Source organism: Lygodium microphyllum, chromosome 2 (genome assembly GCF_053477565.2).
Source record: "Lygodium microphyllum isolate KBCC chromosome 2, Lygodium_microphyllum_v1.1.10, whole genome shotgun sequence".
Taxonomy (NCBI): domain Eukaryota; kingdom Viridiplantae; phylum Streptophyta; class Polypodiopsida; order Schizaeales; family Lygodiaceae; genus Lygodium; species Lygodium microphyllum.
In genome coordinates this window covers 57,263,642-57,286,718 of record NC_141136.1, presented here as the reverse complement: position 1 = coordinate 57,286,718, position 23,077 = coordinate 57,263,642, and the positions used below count along the sequence as shown (strand labels likewise).

Below are 23,077 nucleotides of genomic sequence, written 5' to 3'. Positions count from 1 at the left end.
ATACTCAGATACCACAAGATGAAAATTGATTGAATTAAGGCATATGGCTACTCTTTACAAAGCTTAAGGCATGAAGAATCAAGCATTAGTGTCCCATTAGAGAGTAGAGATCATAGAGAGAAGATAGGAGCAGTAGAAGCCATGGATCTTAAAAGAAAGCTTGAGAAAAGGAGAGAGAAAGTCTACTTCTACCTTTTACTAAAAAAAAAGAAAGTCTACTTCTCAAAAAGTAACTCTTCTTTTACCTCCTTTAGTCACTGTAGGTTATCCTTTTGTCCAAGAAGACTCCAACATGTCTTCCAAATGGACCACGACCTGCTAAAATGGCCTTGAGCCCGCCACTTTTCCTTCCAGACTTCTTCAAAATCCACCAACTTGGTCCCGACTTACTGAAGAACACTTCCACTAGTCACAGTTTAAGCTGCCTAAACCCTATGACCAATTTTTAGCCTCCCAGTTACCCTATACCAAGCCTATGACTAGATCCACCATGAAAATGACCTACTACATGAAAATGACTTGCCACATGGATCAAAACTTGCTCTAATACCAATGTGAAATAGCTAGCTTTCACAACAAACAAAATAATTGAAATTTCATGAAATATATCATACTCGCAAAGAAATACAAGAGATACACCATGTTTGCAAGGAAGCCATAGCCAAGGTAGTTAGGCATGAAATTATGTTACCATGGAAAGCTAAGAATCATAGATGAATGTTATAACATGAATACTCACCTCATGTCATGGTGGGACATGGTATGCACCCCATATCTTGGTGGCTAAGAGCATGCACCCTCTTAGTTGGTGGGAGGAAGGGGCCTCAAAGCATGTATTGCTTGAAAATGGCAAAAGATCATTCACATGTTACATCTCCACATTTTATACTTAACCCTAGCCTACCCTAGACTAAGGTAACTTATGCTTTATTACACAAAGTAACAAAAAGGAATCTCAAGTCCTAAGATACACCTTAGTTAAGGAGGATTCAACCTGCACTAGAGTTATTAGCCAAATCAATACCTTGAGTATCTCTTTTCTATTGATTTTGTATCCTTTTTTCAAGCACAAGGGTAAGCTAGGTGGTGAGTGAAATACAATAAGAATCAAAGATATAAGAAGGTTACGCAAAGGGAAAAGGCATTGCCTTTGCAATAGGTCCTCAATATGTTCAAGCACTGAATACCTCAAGGGATCAAACCTAGATTCTACCAAACATTAAAGCTCCATAAACTTCACTTCCAAAATACCAAGAAATTCAAAGGCTATGGATCGACAATACTCAAAAAGTACGAAATGCAAATCCTAGAATGCATCACTAATCATGGAATCAATAAAAACCAAAGCATTATACATATTCTATGAATGGTAATATGCCTCCAAGGATGCTCTTTTCAGCTAATGAATCATCAAACAGATAGAATGCACAACAATGCTCTGTAGTAGATTAGGGTTGCTCTTTTTATCTTTCCAATGCTCTTACTACAAAACAACATGGATGAATTTAATCTACTCATTCCTTCTCTCCTCATTTTATTCCATCAAATTAATTCTCTTGCAATTTGGCCTTTCTAATTTGATAGTATTTGTGCTTGGGAGTAACTATACTTCTCAAAGGGAGAGCAATGGATCCATTATCCTCTTTAAGCAATCATGACCAACTATTGGTGTGAAATGGAGAGAATACAAGCACTAGGAGAGTAAGATCCATCTTGGATCCCAAGAATCACGATCAACTATTGGTATGCAATGGAGTATGAGCACTGAAAGAGTAAGATCCATCTTGGATCCCAATGATGGAATCAAAATCTTAGCCTCTACAAGAGCTCAACAAAATGCGACGGGGTTAGACAAAAAGCTTACTTTTTTTAGCTCAACTATTGGTGTGAAATGGAGAGAATACAAGCACTAGGAGAGTAAGATCCATCTTGGATCCCAAGAATCACGATCAACTATTGGTATGCACTGGAGTATGAGCATTGAAAGAGTAAGATCCATCTTGGATCCCAATGATGGAATCAAAACCTTAGCCTCTACAAGAGCTCAACAAAATGCGACGGGGTTAGACAAAAAGCTTACTTTTTTGAGCTCTATACTTTCTAACCTCTCAAGCTACCATTCACACAATTGGCTCACTCTATACTAAAGCTTTGAATCAACTATGCTCTCCATACTCTATCCATGAGTGTAAAAGCAAACTAAAGGCCCAAATCAGATTGTAATAAACTTATCATACCTTATCTCTTACATTGTAGTTCAATACATTGAGAGAAGCTCCACTCCTATCACAATTCAAGTTTAGCTCTCTTATTTATTGAAGCCTCTTGTTCTTCAATTCATTCACTCCCATTGTCAAAGCAAATAAAAGGATGAAAAAGACAAATAGAAGAAAGAAGAAAATAAAAGCTTCTACCAAGCACGCATACACGCACACGTGTACACACGTATGCACACACACACACACACTCTCTCTCTCTCTCTCTCTCTCTCTCTCTCTCTCTCTCTCTCTCTCTCTCTCTCTCTCTCTCTCTCTCTCTCGCTGCGGTGTAAGCAAGGAGAAGATAGAGAAGCAATGGATCTCAACGTGTACACGCAAAAATAAGAGATACTATTAATTTTGGACTTAAAATACCTATGATTTTACACACAAGCACCCACAACTATTTTTCTCTCATCCAATCCATTCATTTATTTATAATACTTGCATGTTTTAAATTTTCCTTGCTTCTACTAAACTTACAAACACAATTAAAAATAGCTTGCCCATAGATCAAAATTTAGATTAAAAATAGAGTGCTTGGGTGACATCCCAAGAATAAATAGTTGTCACATTTTTTTTAAAATTGAAAAAACAATTTAGATATATCATTTTAAAAGACATTGAGGTCTAAAATAATTCTTTTTAAAAAAATCATTTTTTGGCTCTGCTTGAGGATACTGACCACCACTTTCAATAGTCCATCATTTTTAATAATTGCTAGCATGGCTTAAAATGAACCCTACAATGTTTTGAGTAGCTTCTCAATTCATTACTAAGTTCAAGCCCATCTACATATCACTCATAAAATAAACTTTGTCACAAAATGGAGAGTTTTTACAAACATGGTTACACCAGTCGATAATGGGGCTTTTGTGGGAATTGGACATGGGAGAGAAATGTGTCGAAATGGTTGAAGTTATAGAGACCGAGGGTATATTGAGTGGGTGATGAGGGCCTCTGAAGTTAGTGGTGAAGCACGGGTTATTGGATTCACCTGAGAAAAAAAGAGAGCACTACCTAAGAGATGCGCCTACCTCACTATGCAATGCATTGTGTCCATGTGTGGAACTGGAAGCTGGGTTAAACTGCAGGTAAGCATGGGTCTTGTCCCACACTTGAGGACCCAATTTGTGCATAGGGAAGGTGCGATGGGTGTAGCTTAAGGAGACAAGTCTAACCATAGGCAAATCCTAGGTATCTCCTGCCCTTGATGTGCCCTAAGCATGAAGTGGGGAGCAAAAGGGCTAAGGGGTTAGGGACAGAGCCGATCGACCAAGGCCACCAGATGCACCAACATGGACTTCTTGGTAAGCCTCGCAAGCCAAAAACTTGCGAACAAAGAGATTCATTATTAAACCACAAGTAGGAAAGCCTAGGGATAATATATGCTATACAAAAGTTAGCAATTTATTATTTGTTAGCTACACCATTTACTTTGTTTGCCCATCATCAAGCCTTGCTTTTTTGTGAAAATAAACCATGTGCAATGGGACACAAAATGATTGTTACAATTATTCCTTAAACTGAATTCTATGTGCTGGTGAAGAAAGAAGAGAAACATTAAATGAATACCCACATGTCATTTTTGCTCGATGACAATCTGCCCGATGCACATCCTTTTTAAAATAGAACAAGCATCTCAATTATAAAAAGTAAAATATTATACTATACTAGGCCAATGACACAGTACATATGGTAGAAAGAGCACCCCCTCAGAAAGCCACATTGAAGTGACTATCAATTTTAAGGCACCTTTATTAATTGATTGCATGCTAAGTTTTGCTCACTATTAATTAGGGGAAGACAACCTTTTTCTGGATGCAAATAGATTTGTAATGTGCCTCAAACGATGTGGGACACAGGGACTGAACTCATGCACCCCTAGAACTCAACCACACTAGAACCACTACGCCACAACCCTGTTGAACATAAATATTATCAACAAGTATGTACATCATATGGGATGAAGGCTGAGGCCAAAAAACTATAGCCGCTCTTGATGTCCTTTTTTCCTTTAAACACCCTAAAGAGAGCAAGTACATCTTGGTAAGATAGTTATTTTTGTGAACCTGAATAACTGATGTTCTCCGGGAAGGCCACGGCAGAAACAATTTCGATACCAAAACTACAGCTTGTGAAGGCTTGTAGTCCCAGCTATGGAAAGAATCCTGGATAATTCACGTGCCTCTTTGAACACATCAGGCTTGTCAAACAGGGCAGAAACAACTGCCACCCCATGCAAGTTTGCTGGCCTCCTGTGGAAGACGTCTTCAACATTTGAGGCATTTATACCCCCAATTGCAACCACAGGAAGTGGGCTTCCATCGCACACACTCTGCAATCCCTCCAGTCCTATGGTTGTGTTGTCCTTTTTTGTGGTAGTTGGATACACACCTCCACAACCTACATAATCTGCCCCATCCTGGAAAGCTTTCTGCGCCTGCTCCACTGTTTTGCATGATGCTCCAATGATCTTGCCAGAACCTAACAGAGACCTTGCAGTGCTTACAGGAAGATCAGTCTGCCCCAAATGCACTCCGTCTGCATCACTCGCCATAGCTATATCCAGCCGATCATTGATTACAATGGGTACTCCACTCTCCCGTGCAACTTCTACGCATGACAGTGCCTCCTTGAACCAGACAAGCAGAGTGAATAATTTTCCAGCAGAGACTGGATTAACAAATATCTTTATGCAATGGCTGATGCTAAGATACATGGCTTATTTCATGGGCAGTCAGACTGAATGATCAACTATATCCAATACAACCACTTTTCTACATACTTCTTGACATACCTTCAGAAAATCCCCAGACTCTGCATCTTTTTCCCTGCTAACCATGCGAGGAAAGGGGGAATATATTTCAGCCTTCTAATGTAAAACAGGCAATTAACTATTCAAGCCTTCATACAGAAGATGATATTCATAGCACTTATGCAGGAACACCAGAAAGTACAGTGCTCCAAAGAAGGCTGCAATAATCCTTGATTTTCACAGCTTTTGGCTGTGCATGGTTACTGTGTCTATCTTAATAACAGTCTGCTTTTCAGGGAAGTGAAAACACCATAAAGCACAAGTTGAGGACAAACCTCAGCTGAATCATTGTAGCACCTCCTTCTATAGCTGCTTTCACTGCTGTGGAGGTGGACCGTCCCCACCTTCTATTCATGTTTGAATCTGTCACAGCGTATAAGAGCAGATCACTAGCTTTAAAATGCTTCTGTGATGCCTTTCTTTGCCATCCAGTGAGCCTGAATAAATGATCAAGTGGACCATGTGGCCCTTTGCCAATTGACAGTTTGATACTTTGTTGCAATGCCTCTTGAACGTACTGTTTTGCTGCCTGGCACAAGATTATATTAACACTGAAATTTTAGATGGTATAAGATAAACTTGATAAACATAAGCAGCTAACTAGCTCAACGGCAGAAGAATTACAGATGTACACCTGCACGGCCTGAGGGACTTCCATGCCTTTTGACATAGCTGCAGCAATAGATGAAGCCAGAGTGCAACCTGTACCATGGGTGTTCTTTGTTGCTACATGCGGTCCATGAAGCTCAAAAAATGTTTGTCCTGCATGTGAAACCCAGAAGTGTTGGTTGAGCTCATTATAAAATACCCCTGCAAATAATAGATGTCAAACACCAAGTTCAAACCTGCCAAGGCCCAAAACCCAACAAGGTGTAGGCAAGATGGAAAAAGGAGGCAGTGAACAGGAGGAAAGAAGCAAAAGGAAGGAGACACGATCAAGAGGCTGGCAAGATGGAGAAGAGAAAAGGCAAAAGGATGGATGCATGACATGAGAGAGCAAGAAGTGTAATGTTCAGAAGAAAGCCAGCACAAAAGTGAAAGGCTGTGGGCTCTAGAGGCACACATTTGTCAATAGTATACCTATCACATTACTTTCTGTTTCATTTGAACATGTTGTTGGTGTTTCTCAATAGCAATCCCCTCCCATCCCTACCCCTTCTCCTGTAAATGTAGATTCTCTTTCCCTTTCTTTTAATAACTTAGGTTTAAATTTTATACTTGCATTATCAAATACAATAGCGTTAGGATCTTCTAATTATCTTCAGTTCCTTGTACATTTTCTTGTTCAATTCCCTGTGTTAGCTACCCATACTTCAATATTGGGAATGTCACCCTTACACACCGTCCTTACACACACCTGCAAGTAAGCACACCTAACTATCTTGGGATGGCTGTGTTGGTCCCCTTGGACATGCATCTGTTGCCATTCAGATGCAAGGACATACATCCTCTGCTAATGGTGTACACTTCGTGTATATATCAACTATTATTGGGATGGGATAGCAAAAGTGAAAGGAAGATGTTTCATGACAGACAAGCCCCCATATAGATTACATCACCAAATGCATGGCTTGACTATGGGAGACAGCTATACGATCTGCCAAGACAGCCACTATGGAGCTCCCACGGACCAGGAGGCCAACACAGTGGTCTCTCTTCACCTGGAAAGTGGTCAGGGATGTGATTTATAGATTATAGAATAGGAGGGCACAGGAGGAGGATGGGCTAGTCTCACATGCTTGTGACATACTAGCACCCATACTAGCAAATATGTTCAATAGAGCAATATGTGAGGGGCTCCCTATGATCTCATCACACAATACTATAATTCCACTCTTTAAGAGTGGTGATCTTTGATCCCTAGCAATTACTATCATGATTTGCCATACTTTGGCCAAGATATATGGATCTCTATTGAGTATGAACTCAGTGAGTGGCTTGAGATGTAAGGCAAGAGGGCACAAGGACATAGTTTTAGACGAGGGTATACCATATTGGACCGTATCCTCACACTCAAGTCATTATTGAGTGGGGTCGAGCTTGAGACAAGAGGATCTACTACTGCTTTGTGGATTCTGCAAAGCATTTGATACAAAGCCTTGCCCATGCATTATGCAGAGACTGCATGATATTGGAGTGCCTGAGGGTATACAATGGGTTATTTACACATTATATGAGACAGTGACAAGCCATGTACGCACACGTAGGGAGCTATCAAAGAGGATTGATAGTACCATAGGATTGAAACAAGGATGCCCACTTTCACCCACATTGTTTGGTTTATATATAGATGAAGTATCTGATTACATTGACCAAGGATGAGAGCCAGAGTCAACCTAGCAAGAGTGTTGATACTAATATTATTATATGTAGACCATATCATTCTCATTTCGGATTCACTGGAGGGATTGCATTGCCACCTAGATGCTTTGCACATCTTTGCTAGAGATAGAGACCTCACAATAGACCTTGAGAAGACCAAAACCATGGTCTTCAACACTTCAGCGGCATGGGTGAGTAGATCCATAAATATCACTTCACATTCGGAGGAGACATAGTGGAGCACCTGACGAATATGTCTATCTAGGAGTCGCCTTCTCTGGCCCATGATTTTCATTGAGAGGGCATCAAAGGCATGTTTGGCACAAGGCTATGCAACAGCAAGTGCACTCGAGAGTCAATGTGCTCACATACACTTCTATGATCCTCACACCAAACTATAGTTGTTTGACACCCTAGTCACACCTACACTACTATATGGAGCAAGGGTATGGGGCTGTAGTTTGTACCACAGGTGTCTAACCCCAGTCATTGATCAAACCCAAATTGAGAGAGATTATTATGATGGCTGGGAGTCCTATACCATAGATAATCTAGATTGACACTAAGTTCATCTAGAAAGCTAGCAACAAAGGGCAAAAAGAACCATTGGTTTTTAGAGGTGACCATTTGGATGAGCCTACATGGTTTGGATATTGACCACCTAACATCTTCTGACTATAGCCTTGACTAGCCTACACACTCTCTTAGCTGATTAGAGTTGAGCCAAGTGATCAGAGTTGATATCTTGAGGACTAAGACGACAAGGACACAGAACAAACCGCCACTCCCTCTAGAATCAAGGATGAAGTTCTATTAGAGTCACTTCTTGCATCTCTCTAATGATGGGTTCACCATTAGGCCACCATACATGGACACCCATCTCTCCCATAGCGTACGGGCTACTACGAACAAATTTGCACCTCCTCTCACATCCTACCAAGGGAGACATGTAGATGGACAGATACTCCAGCCCAAGGATAGGACTTGCCAGCTTTGTGACCAAGAGTCTAAGACAGGGGTACTACAAACATATGCAAATGCACAATATATTATGATATATGAGCACGGTACCATTGCCTCTTCAATGATGGTTTTGGAGCTCTCCATCGTGTTATGGAGTACAAGGACCAGAGACGCCCAGTCTCTTCTGCTTGAAGCTCCGAAGGTAGTGCACAACACTACTGCAAGACACAAAGCCAACTCGCCTAGAGGAACCCACACGGGGAGCAATGACAAACATAGCAACCCAACTAGGCACCTTCCATTCCATGCCAAGTAGTCACACTAGATAGAGCCATTTCACTTTGCCAAGCTAGATGCCTCCATCTACTAGGACCACATCTAAGCAGGCCACGGATCTAAGCATTTATATCCATATGCTCCACTTTGGACGTGGAGGGATCATTCCCCTACTTCAGAGCAGCCCTTGGATTCAACAATCCCAAGGGGTGATCACTTTACCACGTGGATCAAAAACAAGCTAAGTAAGAGAGCCCTGTGAACGGTCAGCAAAGGCCTTCATAACTAAGGATTTTCGAGGGCCCATCGAAACCATGTCATTAGGAATGGGTACCAACAATGGGTTATCTTTGTGTCGCACATAGGTGTGCAAGGGGTCCTGTGAAGTGCTAGGTGTAAACTAATGTTGTACCCACATCATACTTTTTGCTCTTCTAGCACATCAACCCAATCCCAATTCGGGATATCCAATGGCTGCGTAGGTTGTTTCCCTTCATCCACATTAGTTCTCACAAGAGCCGCATGTGCTTGTGGGCCATCATCCATAGAAACATCATTGACCATTGGAGCCAAATCTTCCACGGAAGCGGTCTTCTCTCGGCATTCATCCATGAAGTGCCCCAGTAGCCCGCAAAAAAGCAATGTCTTGCAAAAGTATCCCATTTCAAAAGATAGTGCAATGAAGGCATTCCACGACAATTCGAGTGTAGCCAATTAGGCTTTTTGTGTGAGATATCCCACAACATGCACATGTGGTTGTAGTTGGTAGCCCGCAAGCTAGGGGAAACCCCATAGCATCTTTAAGCAATAGCAAATAAATTGTAGGACGACATTCTATTTCGACCCATACTGGGTATTCCTATTGGAGCAAACATTGAAAATCCACCAACGGTCTCCAAGTCACAACATGAACCACCTATCAAAGAACAATGAAACTCTAGCCAGATTCCAAAAGATCATCCCGAGTGCTTGTTGATTTGAGCATTATCTCATAGAAGCCTGTTGGGCCAGCAAAGATTTCTTCCACACAAACCTCCTGCAAGATGGAGTTCAACCATTGGCGGATCCATGAAAGCACCGGAATGCTGCAGTGAAGAATAGGATGACCCCTTTTTCATAGAAGGCTGAAAAAGTGCACAATATAATCTTGGTGTCCACGGCAGCATCAAAAACATCCTCTTTATCCTGGTTTGAAAGGATTCCTAGTTGTGTTGAACATATTCACTCAACAGCATATTAGCAAAACGAATTCCAATAGATGTTCCGAGTCCAACTTATGGGATTCTTCAACAACCAAGATAACCTGCACATAAGAACAAGCACAATGCTCTGACTGTGGAAGAGCTTCAAAATCTACCGTCACATCGTCAGAGGTGTGCTTGTTGCATTTGACTGGTATCTAAACCATTGAACATGGCAGCAACTCGGGGCACAGTGGCATCATTTCAATGCAAGGAACCATTTCTTCCACCTCCTCTGTATCCGAGTCAGGATCCAAAGCCTCCATAACGCCATCAATGAAGGAAGTATTCAACTCAGGCATGATGAAAACCTACAGCTGATACACAAGCCTCCTCTTTCTTGCATGTTGTGACACTGTGATTCCCTGAAATTACCCTTTGTTTGCTACTATTTCAATCGCTCTCTGTCAGTTTGCTGGCACGCAAGGGCATAGGATGCCTGAGCCTGCAAGAGTGCAAGCGGTGCACAGTCTTGTCCACAGCAGCAGCTGCTCTGTGTGTGTGTGTGTGTGTGTGTGTGTGCACGCACGTGCTAGAATCGTGTAGGACATTGTACCCTGCAGGTCACTGCCCCACCTGGGTTGCACTCTCTTTCCCTACAGCTCATGCCTGCTAGACAATTGACCGTCTGCAAGTCTATCTGTAGTGTGCTTGAGCCCCATACAGTACACAATGAAACATGCCTGGAGTTATGCAGTGCAAGGTCCCTACCAGCTGCAATACACCTGAACCACAATCATGCTGGCAAACAATCACAAGGAGCCAACCGGTTACGCCTGTCCCCCTGCACGCTCCAGGAACAGCAGCCGTGAACTACAGCAGGCCAGTGGTGTGCGCAAGTCACAAGAAGGGCTCCAAGCTCAAGCCGTTTCTCTCTTATTTTTATTTTCATAAAAGAAGCCCTAAGCCTCTCTCTCTCTCTCTCTCTCTCTCTCTCTCTCTCTCTCTCTCTCTTCATGAAGATAATTGAATTAAGCAGTAAAAAAATTTACATCAGACCATTAAGTCAGCATTCTCTCTGTATCTCTTACATTCTATTACATCAGACCATCAGATCAGCATACTCTGTCTCTCTCACTCTCTCTATAACTAATATTTACATGGGGCCTGCAAGTTCACAAAACAACCAGAACAACCTATTACATGAACAGTACTAATAGATCACACAAAAAGAACAACTGGAGTAGAGCGAACAATCGCCAGCCAGGAACAGCAATATCCGGAAGAACCAGGTCCGCTGACATCATAGAGGAGATTTGCCATAACACTGGTCCACGTACACGGGCCACATGGCCATGGATGCCTGTTGCTGAATCAAAAATAAAGGCATTGCGAGTATGCCATATATGCCACAGGGCTGTCCATCTAAGGAAATGAAATAGATAGGAACAATCTAAACTCAAAGAGGACATGGAGGACATATTTCCCATAATCCATGAATGAACTAATAGGCGGTGTTGAGTCACCGAGGACCACACATGGGAAATGAAATTCCAGATCTGTCATGCAACAAGGCAAGAGACAAAGAGGTAAAGCAATGTCTTATCACACATAGTGCAGAAAACGCAGTGCCCAACAGAGATTTTTCGGGCACGAAGCACTTCTCCCATTGGAAGGCCCCCAATGAGCAGGCACCACATGAACACTTTTCCCTGATATGGGACCTTAGACTTCCAAAGCTGGATAAACCTTTCCCGCCACTTCTTTTTACTGTCCCTATGATGCCATAACCTATTCACTTTCCCCATAACCCATCTCTTGGCTTCCACCATCTGATGATATTTTTGATTAGCTGACCTTTTCTCAAAATCATCAAGAAGCACAAACATCCAATCACGCCAAGGATCCAATGGCTGTAACACAGGCAAAGGAAAGAACCTCTAAAGACTGTCCTGTACGGACGACCAAATGTCCCTATATACAGGAGGCACCCTAAAGTACTGACCAATACGCCTAAAGGAATAAAGACAGAGCTGCCCAAGAATAACACCATCATTGACTGTCTTCAACCCCAACCTAGCCATGCGATTGAACTTGTCTCGCTGCAAATCTTTTTGTGGCCAATCCAACAACGTTGAGGAAGTCAATACTTCTCCTTGCAGCGAATTTTCCTCTTTACGAATATATAAGGGACGCCAAACTGCAAAACGAAGCATCTCCTGCTAGGAAGCTATCAAGTGCGAAAGGAGAGAAGACCAGGAGACCTTCAAAGGCCGCGTAGGAATAAGCACATGCCACCAGGAGGCATGAATAACTGTGCTACCATGAGAGATGCTAGTTTTTTCTATCAAGAATTTGGCAATATCTAACCAAGGATGACACTGAATACATAGACTTTGCAACAGGGATAGCCTCAAAGGGGCCATATGCAAATTAACATCTAGCAGAGCTGCACCCCCCATCCTTTTCGGAGTGGTCACATGCTGCCATGAGATCCATACCTGCCCCAAACGATTGCCTTTCTTTTTCTAGAGCATAAATCTGATAGGCCGAACCTAATCCAAAATGGACTTCTTAGTCCAAGGAAGCAATGGCAAAAAGAATGAGATCATATTGGTCATAATGCATTGAGCCGCTTTTAGTCTAACATGTAGTGGCCAACTCTGAGATTTCCAGTACATGAACCTGTCATAAATTCCGGAGGCCATCCGATCCAGCAAGGCACGAGGAGCAACCTCCACACCAATAGGATATCCAAAGTATCTAGTAATATTACCCCTTGTCATCACAATTCCATTCTAGCCCAAGGCCTGCAAATCATTCTCCGTACAGGAGAGAAGGCTGGATTTCTGAGTATTAATGTGAAGACCTGATGCCAAAGCAAAAAGATTCCACGCCACCATTGCCCGATTAACATTAATATGATCTCCCTTAAGGAACATAAGAGAATTGTCTGCCAAAGATTGACCCACAAGCTGGTCACCGCTAGGAAGAGATAAGACAACTAACTCACCTTGAGCTGCCAACTTATCCAATAATGAGAGCATGGGGTGAGTTACCAAAGCAAACAGCAAAGGGCTGAGAGGACAGCCTTGCCGAAGGGACTGGGACAAGGCAATTTCCTCTGTAATCCCTCCATTAAGAGCAATACAAGCCACAACACCCTGACTAATGGTATCAACTAGAGAAATCATACAGGGCCCAAAACCCATTGTAAACATCAATTGCCGCAAGAAACGCCAGCTAACATGATCAAATGTCTTCCCAATATCCAGCTGAAGCATAACAACCTGTTGGCTAGAAGCTTTGGCATAGTCAATTCCGAGTTGAACATTCAAAATGTTGTGCATTATATTCCATCCTTTAATAAAACCATATTGACATGGATGAATGAGGTGCGGAAAAACTTTCTGCAATCTGTTGGCAATAATTTTGGAGAAGATTTTATATAATGATCCCATAACAAAAATGGGTCTCTATTGTTTCAAAGAGGTCGGAGAAGGAACCTTGGGCAACAACTTGATGACAGCAATCTTCTAATCCGAAAGCATCATACCAGAGTTTCACATCTACTAGCACAAGCGAATTAATGGGTCCTTAAGAGTTGCACATGGGCTGAAAACAACTCATTAAGAAGCCCATCCCAGCCTAGACTTTTCCCTCGAGGCAAGTGAGACAGCACTTCTTCCATTTCACCTTCAAAAATATCAACCTCCATTAAATTCACCCATTCTGGTTTGACCTGATTACTAACCAAGTCACAAAAATATGTTCGAGCAGAGAGAACAGCATCGGAAAGAATAGCTTGCGGACCCAACAAGGCCCTATAAAAGTCAACAGTCATCCGAATAATAGAGGCAGGATCGGTCACCATATCACCTTGCCCATCCTTAAGCACACAATATTTTTCCAGGCATATTTCTGATGCAGACGAGCAAAAATTTGATGAGTTTGACAGTTGTAATCATATAAAGCTTCAGCTCTGGCCATCAGTTTGTATTTTGTATATTCCTCTTCCTGAAGAGATTGGACCCTGCCTTTGAACCATTCAATGCATGTGAGCAAGTCATCATTGAAATCCCCAGTTTGACACAGAGACAAGGAATGAGCTAATAAAGATTGAGCATGCTGCAATTCAGGTCGAAACGAGGAAGCATGCTAAATACCATATTGTCGGGATAACGCTCGCGCATTATCCCTAAAGACCGCCCATGCTTCCATCCCTGTAGATAGAACCCTTGAGCTAAAAGAGGCTATCAATTGCTGAACGCCATCCAAAAACTGATTTTGCTGCAAAAAAGATTGATTAAACAGAAGTGGCAAGCCGGCTAGGAGAGCCTTAAATGCATGAACAAGTCTGTCACTCATTTCCAGGACCAAAGGGTAATGATCTAACAAAACATGTTGTTGTTCCACGTGCATATCGATAACTGCAGGAAGAAAAGAGTCACTTTGACAGATGTATATCCTATCTAGTCTAGCCCAAGTATTTAGATGATGAAAAGAACGGTAAGTGTATCCAACTTGTGATGGATACATCCAGGACCACATGTCTTGTTTCAAAGATGCCACTGCAAGAGCGTCCCAAGCCTATCTCTCAGGAACATCCATAACCGAATGCGAAGAGGTCACCTGATCTGCAGAAACACAGGCATTAAAATCGCCCATAACAAAACCTTGATGAGGCATGGCAAGGCATTGCAGGTCTTCCCAAAGCTGACGACGTTCCCTTGCATCAGAAGGAGCATATACACCTACTATCCACAAAACCTCACCCTCATAAATGATTTCAAGAATCAAAAATCAGCCACGAGGGTCCTGAGAGACCAACGATGGTTATAGGGAGGATTTGACAGCCAACATAACTCCCAATCTGTGCGGGGGACGACCACTAAAGAAAATTGCATAATCCTTATATACATATGAAGATCAAGCCAAAGCATGTTGTTTATGCTCCACAGCACAAAAAACATCCCATTTTCCAGCTAGCACCACTTTCCACAACCGATACTGCTTTTTGGCCAAAGAAATACCTTTCACATGCCACAGAGCAATTTTCATGAGGATTCACAAATGAGAAGAACTACTGAACCGCCGCTTTCCCTTTCCCTTTTACATCAATAGCCTTGGTAATCTGGAATCTCTCCATTTCACCTCAAATAACATCAACAAGATCTACCCTCTCTGCAAGCCGACAATGGAAGCATGGGAAGGGAAGTGATGTTGCAGGGAACGGAAAACATCCCGAGAAGGCACAAGTCTCCCACGCGCATTGAAATGCAAAGCAAAATCAAAAGGTCTTTTATCTTCTACTGTCGGAGCACGCGAAGATTGGGGTTTCATATAAAACCCCCTTCCTCTACATTGAAAGGTTTGAGTGGTTGCGGGCGGCGGAGGATGGACAGGAGTGGAGCGAGAATCCTGTCTTGTAATATGACAAACCAGGAATCCTCCTGAAGAGGCAAATTCCGCCCACCCGCAAGCGAAGCACGTTCCTCATCACCATGAGAAACGTCCTTCTTGCCTTCATTGCGACCATGTTGGAAAAACTACTTAGGATCCACCACCGGCTTCTGAATCGTCTGATGAGGGAGATAGTCTTGCATTTCCATATCTAGGTCCATAGGGCGATTCCCTACCTCCATATTTTTGTCACATTCCAAACTGAAATGGCCCAACTTGCCACATTTGAAACAGTGGCCTGCAAAAGTACCCCATTTCAATTGATAGACCAACATTTGTAACCCTGGAACCTCGAAATGAATCTTCATTGGGCGAGGTTTCCCTGTATCCCAAAGCATACATGCCCTATTCCGATTGCAGGAAGCCAACCGGGGTTCCACTAAAACCTCCCCAATGGTTCTCAAAACGAGAGGGAGGAGACGCCAAAGATGTGCAAGGAAATCCACCACCTCTACCCAAATTGGGCATGCCTGTCTCAAGACCTTCTAAAACTCAGCCATAGGCCTCCAAGGGACCACATGAACTAGTTGCCCATCCATAAACAAAGGAATGCGGTGCATAATAAGAGCCTGTACTTCTGCAGAGCGAAAAAGAACCTCAAACAACCCCTTCGGGCCATCATAAATCTCTTCCACCAAGGGAACCTGCATACACCCTAAAACATCTTTGGAGCACTGTTCAAAACTGACAAGCATAGACTGCAGCCAAGCACGAATTCTGGTGATCAAAGGAGTCCTTCCAGTAAAATAAAATATGGCTGCCCTCTCATGGAAAGCAGCTATCTGTTGTAAAACCAAGTCGGTTCCCATGACTGCAACTACTTGATCCTCATCCGGTATTGCATTAGCTTTTCCCTCATTACAATGGACATAATCTGACATAAGAAGATTGGCAGTGGCCAACATAAACTGTAAAGATCCATCGGCTGTGAACACAAAACGTGAACCTCTGGCTGAGACAAATTCAGGGCCAAGTCCGGTTCTTCGACCCCGTCATCCTACGACGTTTTTGCATCTCTTCACTATCCTGCAACGGCCCGAGTTCATCGACCAAGGAATCACCATCTGGATCGGCGAAGTCTTTGTCATTCCCTTGCCCAATCTGCTGATCGCGAAAGGCCATATCGATGCCATTAGGTTCTCGCAGATTTGCCATAGCAGAACCAGATTCCGAACCCAAAATTATTTCTCCCTCTCTCACTGTCTCGCTCTTGCACATTGTTTCTCTGTACAGGGGCAGATCTGCTCTCTTTATCAGTGCACAGGGGCAGATTGCACGTGTAATAATGTCTGGTCTGCAGGCTCTGGATAAGGGCACTCAAAGGATGTGCAGCTCACTGCACAGACAGCAGATCAGTTACTGCCTGGGTGCGTGAAGGCTGACCCAGCAAAGGCGAGGCAGAGTTGTCCCTTCTCCTACACGGGGACTGTGCCTGAGGAGCAGATGTGGACACCAGACGAAACTCTGATCCCAGAGCAAAAATTGTGGTGACAGAGGACAGGTGTGAAGGGGCAGGGCTCGCAGAAGGCTGGAGCAGACGAAAGCACAGCAACACGTGATCAATTAGATCAGCGCACCTTTTATATGGCAACGGCAGTAGCAGTCGAGGTCACTGCAGCACGGTGCCTCTCCGGATCTGAGCGAGCACAAGCACGAGGACGTGGAGGACGTCTGTAGCGTGGCCAAACGTTACGGGGCTGGAGAACTGTGCCTGAAGTCACAGGTCTTTCCAATAGACCACGCAGGTCCAGGTGACGACAAGGAGGTCTATGCAACAGACGGGCGACGCTAGGGTATGGCGCATGGGAGACGGAAACCTTCCGCTCTCTCCATCGCGCTTGTCCCCCCCCCCCAACAAATAAACATATATTAATGTGTGTAAATATTTATATCCAGCCTTCAAGCCAACCAAACAAAATGGACAACTCACATGAAGCCATCAAGCTATCAAAACATCCTACTACATAAGCAAAAACTCTCTAGAACTATCAAGCACCAAAACCATAGGAACAAAAGAAGGTGATCGTCAAGAGGGCACAACAAGGGTGCAATGCCACCGATATCCATGCACAAGGAAGCCACCTCTCCAATAATGAAGCTAGCTGAAATCATAGAAGAAATCTGCCGTAAAAGCAAGCCGCTCACTCCACCCACATGGCCGCAAATACCTGAGGCCAAATTAAATATAAAAGCATTTCTAGTTTGCCAAATGTGCCAAAGGCCAGTCCATCACATGAAGTGAAAGAGGCAAGGATGATGAGATTGCAATTAGGCTGTGCAAGTCATCCTGCCCAAGACCCAAGAGTAGGCATTCTCTGACCTGTCAACAAGGTCAATACTCTGAAAATGAAGTCCCAATCCTGTCTAGCAACCAGGCGAGAAATGTAAGATGTACCAAATCTCATCACAAGTACAAAATAAACATTTGCCACAAGATATCTTCCGTGCTGGCAGCACATTGCCCGTGGGCAAACCCCCAATGAGAAGCCTCCAAAGAAAAACTTTCCCTTGATAGGGAAGCTTTGACTTCCACAAGTGAAGTAGGCAATCACGCCACTTAACTATACTAGCAAACCGACCAAACCTTGTTAGCTTTCTCAATAGCCCATCTCTTATCCTCTACCATTTTGTGATAGATATGATTAGCTGACCACTTTAGAAAATCATGTGGTTTCACAAAAGCCCACTCCAACCACTACACAAAGGGTAAAAAAGCAGGCAAGGGAGAGCGCGTCTAAAGCCGGCCCTCCAAGGACAACCAGAGCGGCCTCTAACCTCTCAATATTCGGAAGTATTGGCAAATGCAACAAAAAGAATAAACCCTTGCCTGACTCGAATAACAGCATCCTATATAGTCTCCAAGCCCAACCTCGCCATTGTGATAAATTTAGCCCTTTGTAGTTGCTTGTTAAGCCCGTCAACCAACTAGATGTGGCTAAAACCTCTGCTTGCAAACAATTCGCTTCCCTTCTAAAATCTGGAGGGTGCCATAAAAAGGCAAAGAGACTCCTGCCGTGATGCAATCAAGTGTGTGTGAAGTAAAGGCTTAGAAGTTTTAAATGGTTGGGTGGAACTCAAGATAATCCACTAGGAGGCCTGAAAAGTAGTGCACACATGGAAAATGCCAACATCCTCAATAAAAAAACCTAGCAATATTGGTCCAAGGATGATGCTGAGAACACAAAGCTTGTAAAAGAGCAAACCTCCAACATGTCATGTGGATACTAACATCCAACAAGGCAACACTACCCTTCCGTCTTGGCATAGTTACATGTTGCCAAGAGACCCACATTTGGCCCATTCAATTCCCTTCTTTTTTCCAAAACATGAAGCGAATAGGTTGCACTGGTTCACACAGTGATTTTTGCATTCATGGCAGCAATGGCAAAAAGTATGAAGTCATGCTGATCATGATTGTCTAGGCTACTCTCAATTGCAAATGTGGAGGGCATCCTTGAGACTTCCAATACATAAACTTATCATGTATGCGGGAGGACATCAAGTCAAGCAATGCATGAGGGTCCACATCCACCCCTATGGGATAACTGAGATACGAAGTTATCTCACTTGACAAACCATACCCGCCTACCACCCCAACTTATTCAAATTCCTCTCTATACAACTAATCAAAGCATATTTTTGAACATTGACATGCAAGCTCGAGGTGAGACCAAAAAGGTTCTAAGTCACCATTGCCCTTTCCAAGTTTGGATCTTTCAACCTTCAAGAACATAAAGGAATCATCAATGATAGAGTTCCCCAAGAATTTTTATCCATTGGAAAAGTCAATCCAACAATCTCACCATCAATAGTGACCTTATCCAACAAAGAAAGCACGGGATGTATCACCAAAGCAAATAGCAAGGGACTTAGAAGGCATCCCTAGCAAAGAAAGCAAATAAGAGCGATCTCATCAATCACTCCCCCATTAAGCACAATAGCAGGGGACTGAGAAGGCATCCCTAGCAAAGCAAATAGCAAGGGACTAAGAAGGCATCCATAGCAAAGCTAGCGACAAAGGGCAATCTCATCAATCACTCCCCCATTAAGCACAATACGCGCCACTGCAACAGTGCTGATAGTATCAATAAGAGATACCATTCAAGGCCAAATCCCATGGCAAACATCAAGTGTCAGAGAAATGATCCACTCACATGATCAAAAGCATTTTTAATATCCAGTTGAATAACCTGCTAGTCAAAGGCTTTTGCGTAATCTATCCCCAATGTATATTAAGAATATTGTGCATGATGTTGCTACCCTTAATAAGCGATACTATCTCATGTGGATCAACTATGGCAAAGCTTTTTGTAGTCTATTCATGATGATCATAGAGAAAATTTTGTATAAGGAACCCATAACCAAAATGGGCCTCCACTACTTTGTTGTTTGAGGCAAGAAAATCTTTGGCAACAGGCAAAGCACTGTAATCTTCCAATTTGATGGCATGCAACCCAACCACCAAACTTGCTGACAACGATAGGCCAAAGGGTCCTTGTGTTGATCCACATATGTGGAGAATAGTCTATTAGGCAAGCCACCCCATCCAGGGCTTCTATGGTGGGGCAAATGAGACAATACTTCCTCAACCTTCTCCTTAGTGATATCAACCCCTGTAAACTCGGCCCATTCAAGATTCACCTAGTCACACACCATGCCCACAACATAATTGGGGACAACACGAACTGCATTAGTGAGAATTTATTGAGGTCCCAAAAAAGATTTGTAATATGGAAGGTGCATCTATATTATAGAACAAGGCTCAAATACCACCACATTCTACTCATCCAACAAGTGCACAATATTCTCCTACACATTTTTGGCAAAGCCTAGCATAAAATTGATGAGTTTGATAGTTACTGTCATATAGAGCATCCAAACAGGCCAACAATTTATATTTTTTTGTATTGCTTATCTTGAAGAGCCTTAACTCTCCATTTTAACCATTTAGAGTAAGTGGTTACCTCATCAAACATATTCCCCGCTTGCTGCAAAGTGACAAGTTATTCCAATAGAGATCGCAAATGATCTAATTCAGCATTGAATGCAAATGAATGTAAAAAGGGGATAGGGGATGACCGCCCAAAAGGGATTTAGGGTTTTGCATATAAAGTTGAAAAGTGAATGAAGAGCTCATTCTTTGGTGTATGGAAAAGTGGACTCTTCTTCTTCTGTCCTTCTCTTCTCTTGCTTGCTTGTTTGTGAGTGATTGAGGAAGGAAGTGTGAGTGAGTGAGAAAGTTATCCAAAAGATTACCCATGCTTCCAACCCCTCAAAAAGGGCTTGTTGACCAAACAAAGCTATCAATTGCAGCATGTGTTCCGAGAACTAGTCTTCCAAGAACAAAGACTGATTCAATCTCAAAGGCATATGTCCTAGTTGGGCCTTGAAAACATCCATCGGGTGATGAATCATTTCCAAGATGACAGGAAAATGGTCAGATGGGACATGTTATATCTCCACCCACATATTAAGAATCACTCTGACAAATATACATCCTGTCCAATTTAGCCCAGGTTCCAACATGTTGAAGAGAACAAAAGGTCAAACTTGGATCTGAAGGATGGAGCCAAGACCACATGTCTTGTTTCAAGGACAAGGCTGTCAAAGCATCCCATGTCTATTGTTCAGGACCATCCATCACAAAATCAGGGGAAGTTGCCTATTCATGATCCTAATTAAATTTGAACATAAAATGTCCACATCACTTTCGTCCCATCATAAATGTCCTCAACCAAAGGGTCCTACACATGTCCATTTCCATTTTCCTTTAACAAATTAATATGTGAAAGCTTAGAAGGGTAGGCTTAGTGATCAAATTATGACCGATTTTTAGAAGGGTTTCAGATGTATTCCCTGGATAGAGAATGAGGACAGAAATAAGAGCAAGGTGATAATGATAGTAGCGAGCAGAGAGGAAGTGGTATGGGTTTGCTTTAGAGTAGGCAGATAGGTGGTGAAGAGAGTGGCAAGGTGATTTTTGAGGAGGGGAGTCAAGGCAAAGTTGCTAATGTTGATCCTTCTCCTCTTTGTCAATTTCTCTCTCTCACTCTTTCTCTCACTATCTCTTTCCTATCTTCTTACCATCTCTCCCTCTCATTCACTTTGTTTTTCTCTACCTCCTCTATCACTACCTCTATCTCCCTTTCTTCTACTACTTCTCTATCTCTCTCACTATCCCTCTCTCTTACTCCCTCTCTTATACCTCTCTCTCTCTCTCTCTCTCTCTCTCTCTCTCTCTCTCTCTCTCTCTCTCTCTCTCTCTCAATTCAATAAGTAATACTTTTAGATGGCGAGTAATCCCCTAGTCCCAATGCCTTATAGTCTAAGGCTTCATATATAGCCTTTGGCTTCAAGAAGTGATTGATTTTTCCACAATCTTTGAGGACAACGCTTTTGGATACGTATTCATGCTTTTCTCCTTCTCCTAGCTGTTTGTTTATGGCCGTGTTGCTTTCAAGATGGTTTGTATCAGTTGGATCAAGATCAATTGCAAGCTTTGTGCAATTGTGATTCGCAGCAAAGGATGGAGTGTTGGTGTCGACATCAATGATGATTGTGCACGCCAAACAACTAATGACGAGATGGGCTATTTTCCTTTCTTCTTTTTTATTTCAAACATTTTAAAAAAATTTGGAATAAGGTCCTTCTCAACCCTTCCTAGACAAAATTAAAAGAGATATTAACCCATCTTTAACCTATGGGTAGAGAGGTTAATGCATATAGCTCTCTCTCATTTCTCACTCTCTTTAAACCAAGTGCAACAATGGTTTGCTTTGGCTTGAGGGATAATAACAATGCATCACCTCATAAGCTGATTCTAGATGGCTCATAGGAGACTATAGCATTTAAAATAGGTTCCCACTTTCAGGTCAACAATCCTTGCGGAGTTGAGACGGAGTTTCTCCTATGAGGTAGACTCAAGTAGTTCAAGATTACAAATGTTTGCTTATTTCAATTAGTTACGAGCGGCAGTAGTCTTGATAACTTCTTAATAGGCTACTACAATTGTGCAATCAATGTTCATTAAGATAGGCACGTTACACGTTCACCAAATGTCCACTGGGGGGAGGAAATACATGTGTCAAACCACTAACCACCACTGGGGGTTCAAGAGGCAAATGAGAGGTGAAAAAATAAAGATGAAATCAAAAGACGCTAAATAAACTCTTGAAAAAAAAATTATACACTATGTAGCACACACACATTACAAACTCTACCTCCAAGGAGATGGCTCGAACAAAACTCTATCAAGACGATAGCTTGACTACACTATGCAACCTGTAATCTCTTTGGTACTTCCCTGTCAAAAACTCTATGAAAAAGACTCTATTCTAATAATAAAACTTCTTCATTCTAACACCCATAGTTATCAAGTATGAAAGGTACGATACCGTATGGTATGATAAAATATGATACTAAATGGTACCTTAAGATTTTATAAGGTACAATACGATATTAGTACGAAAAAAAATCATCTTGGGTATTTTGGACTAAGATGATAGAATAAGTGTGTAAGGTCAAAAGAGCAATGCTATTAGAGTATATAAGATAATGCTATTAGAGTATAGAAGATGACTGCTCTGGAGTAATATGCAAAAACCTCTATGGTATATGCCTCATGCATAATATGCGCTACAATGTACAAGTACATAGATAGGATTGGAATCTAAATACATCATACATAAGTGATCATAGTACATACAAATAAGAGAAATGTAGGCTTGGGGGAGAGGGGGGTGTAAGAAGCTTGATTACGAGAGAGAGAGAGAGAGAGAGAGAGAGAGAGAGAGAGA

At 42.4% G+C, this 23,077-nt stretch overlaps 1 protein-coding gene across 6 annotated transcripts in view; it reads right to left on the bottom strand.

The window, feature by feature from the left end:
• Nucleotides 1–3,952: 3,952 nt before the first annotated feature.
• The window catches only part of LOC148039767 (thiamine biosynthetic bifunctional enzyme BTH1, chloroplastic-like), a 154,646-nt gene continuing 135,521 nt past the window's right edge, over nucleotides 3,953–23,077 (bottom strand). For 5 of the 6 annotated variants that reach the window (XM_087693869.1, XM_087693827.1, XM_087693834.1 and 2 more), the window contains 4 exons: nucleotides 5,711–5,838; nucleotides 5,352–5,605; nucleotides 5,059–5,095; nucleotides 3,953–4,893 (listed from right to left, as the gene is read on the bottom strand). In XM_087693869.1, the coding sequence (XP_087549995.1) occupies nucleotides 4,387–4,893; nucleotides 5,059–5,095; nucleotides 5,352–5,605; nucleotides 5,711–5,838 (926 nt within the window). In that variant the 3' untranslated portion in view covers nucleotides 3,953–4,386. The remainder of the gene's footprint in view (nucleotides 4,894–5,058; nucleotides 5,096–5,351; nucleotides 5,606–5,710; nucleotides 5,839–23,077) is intronic. The other variant, XM_087693859.1, reaches the window with a different exon arrangement.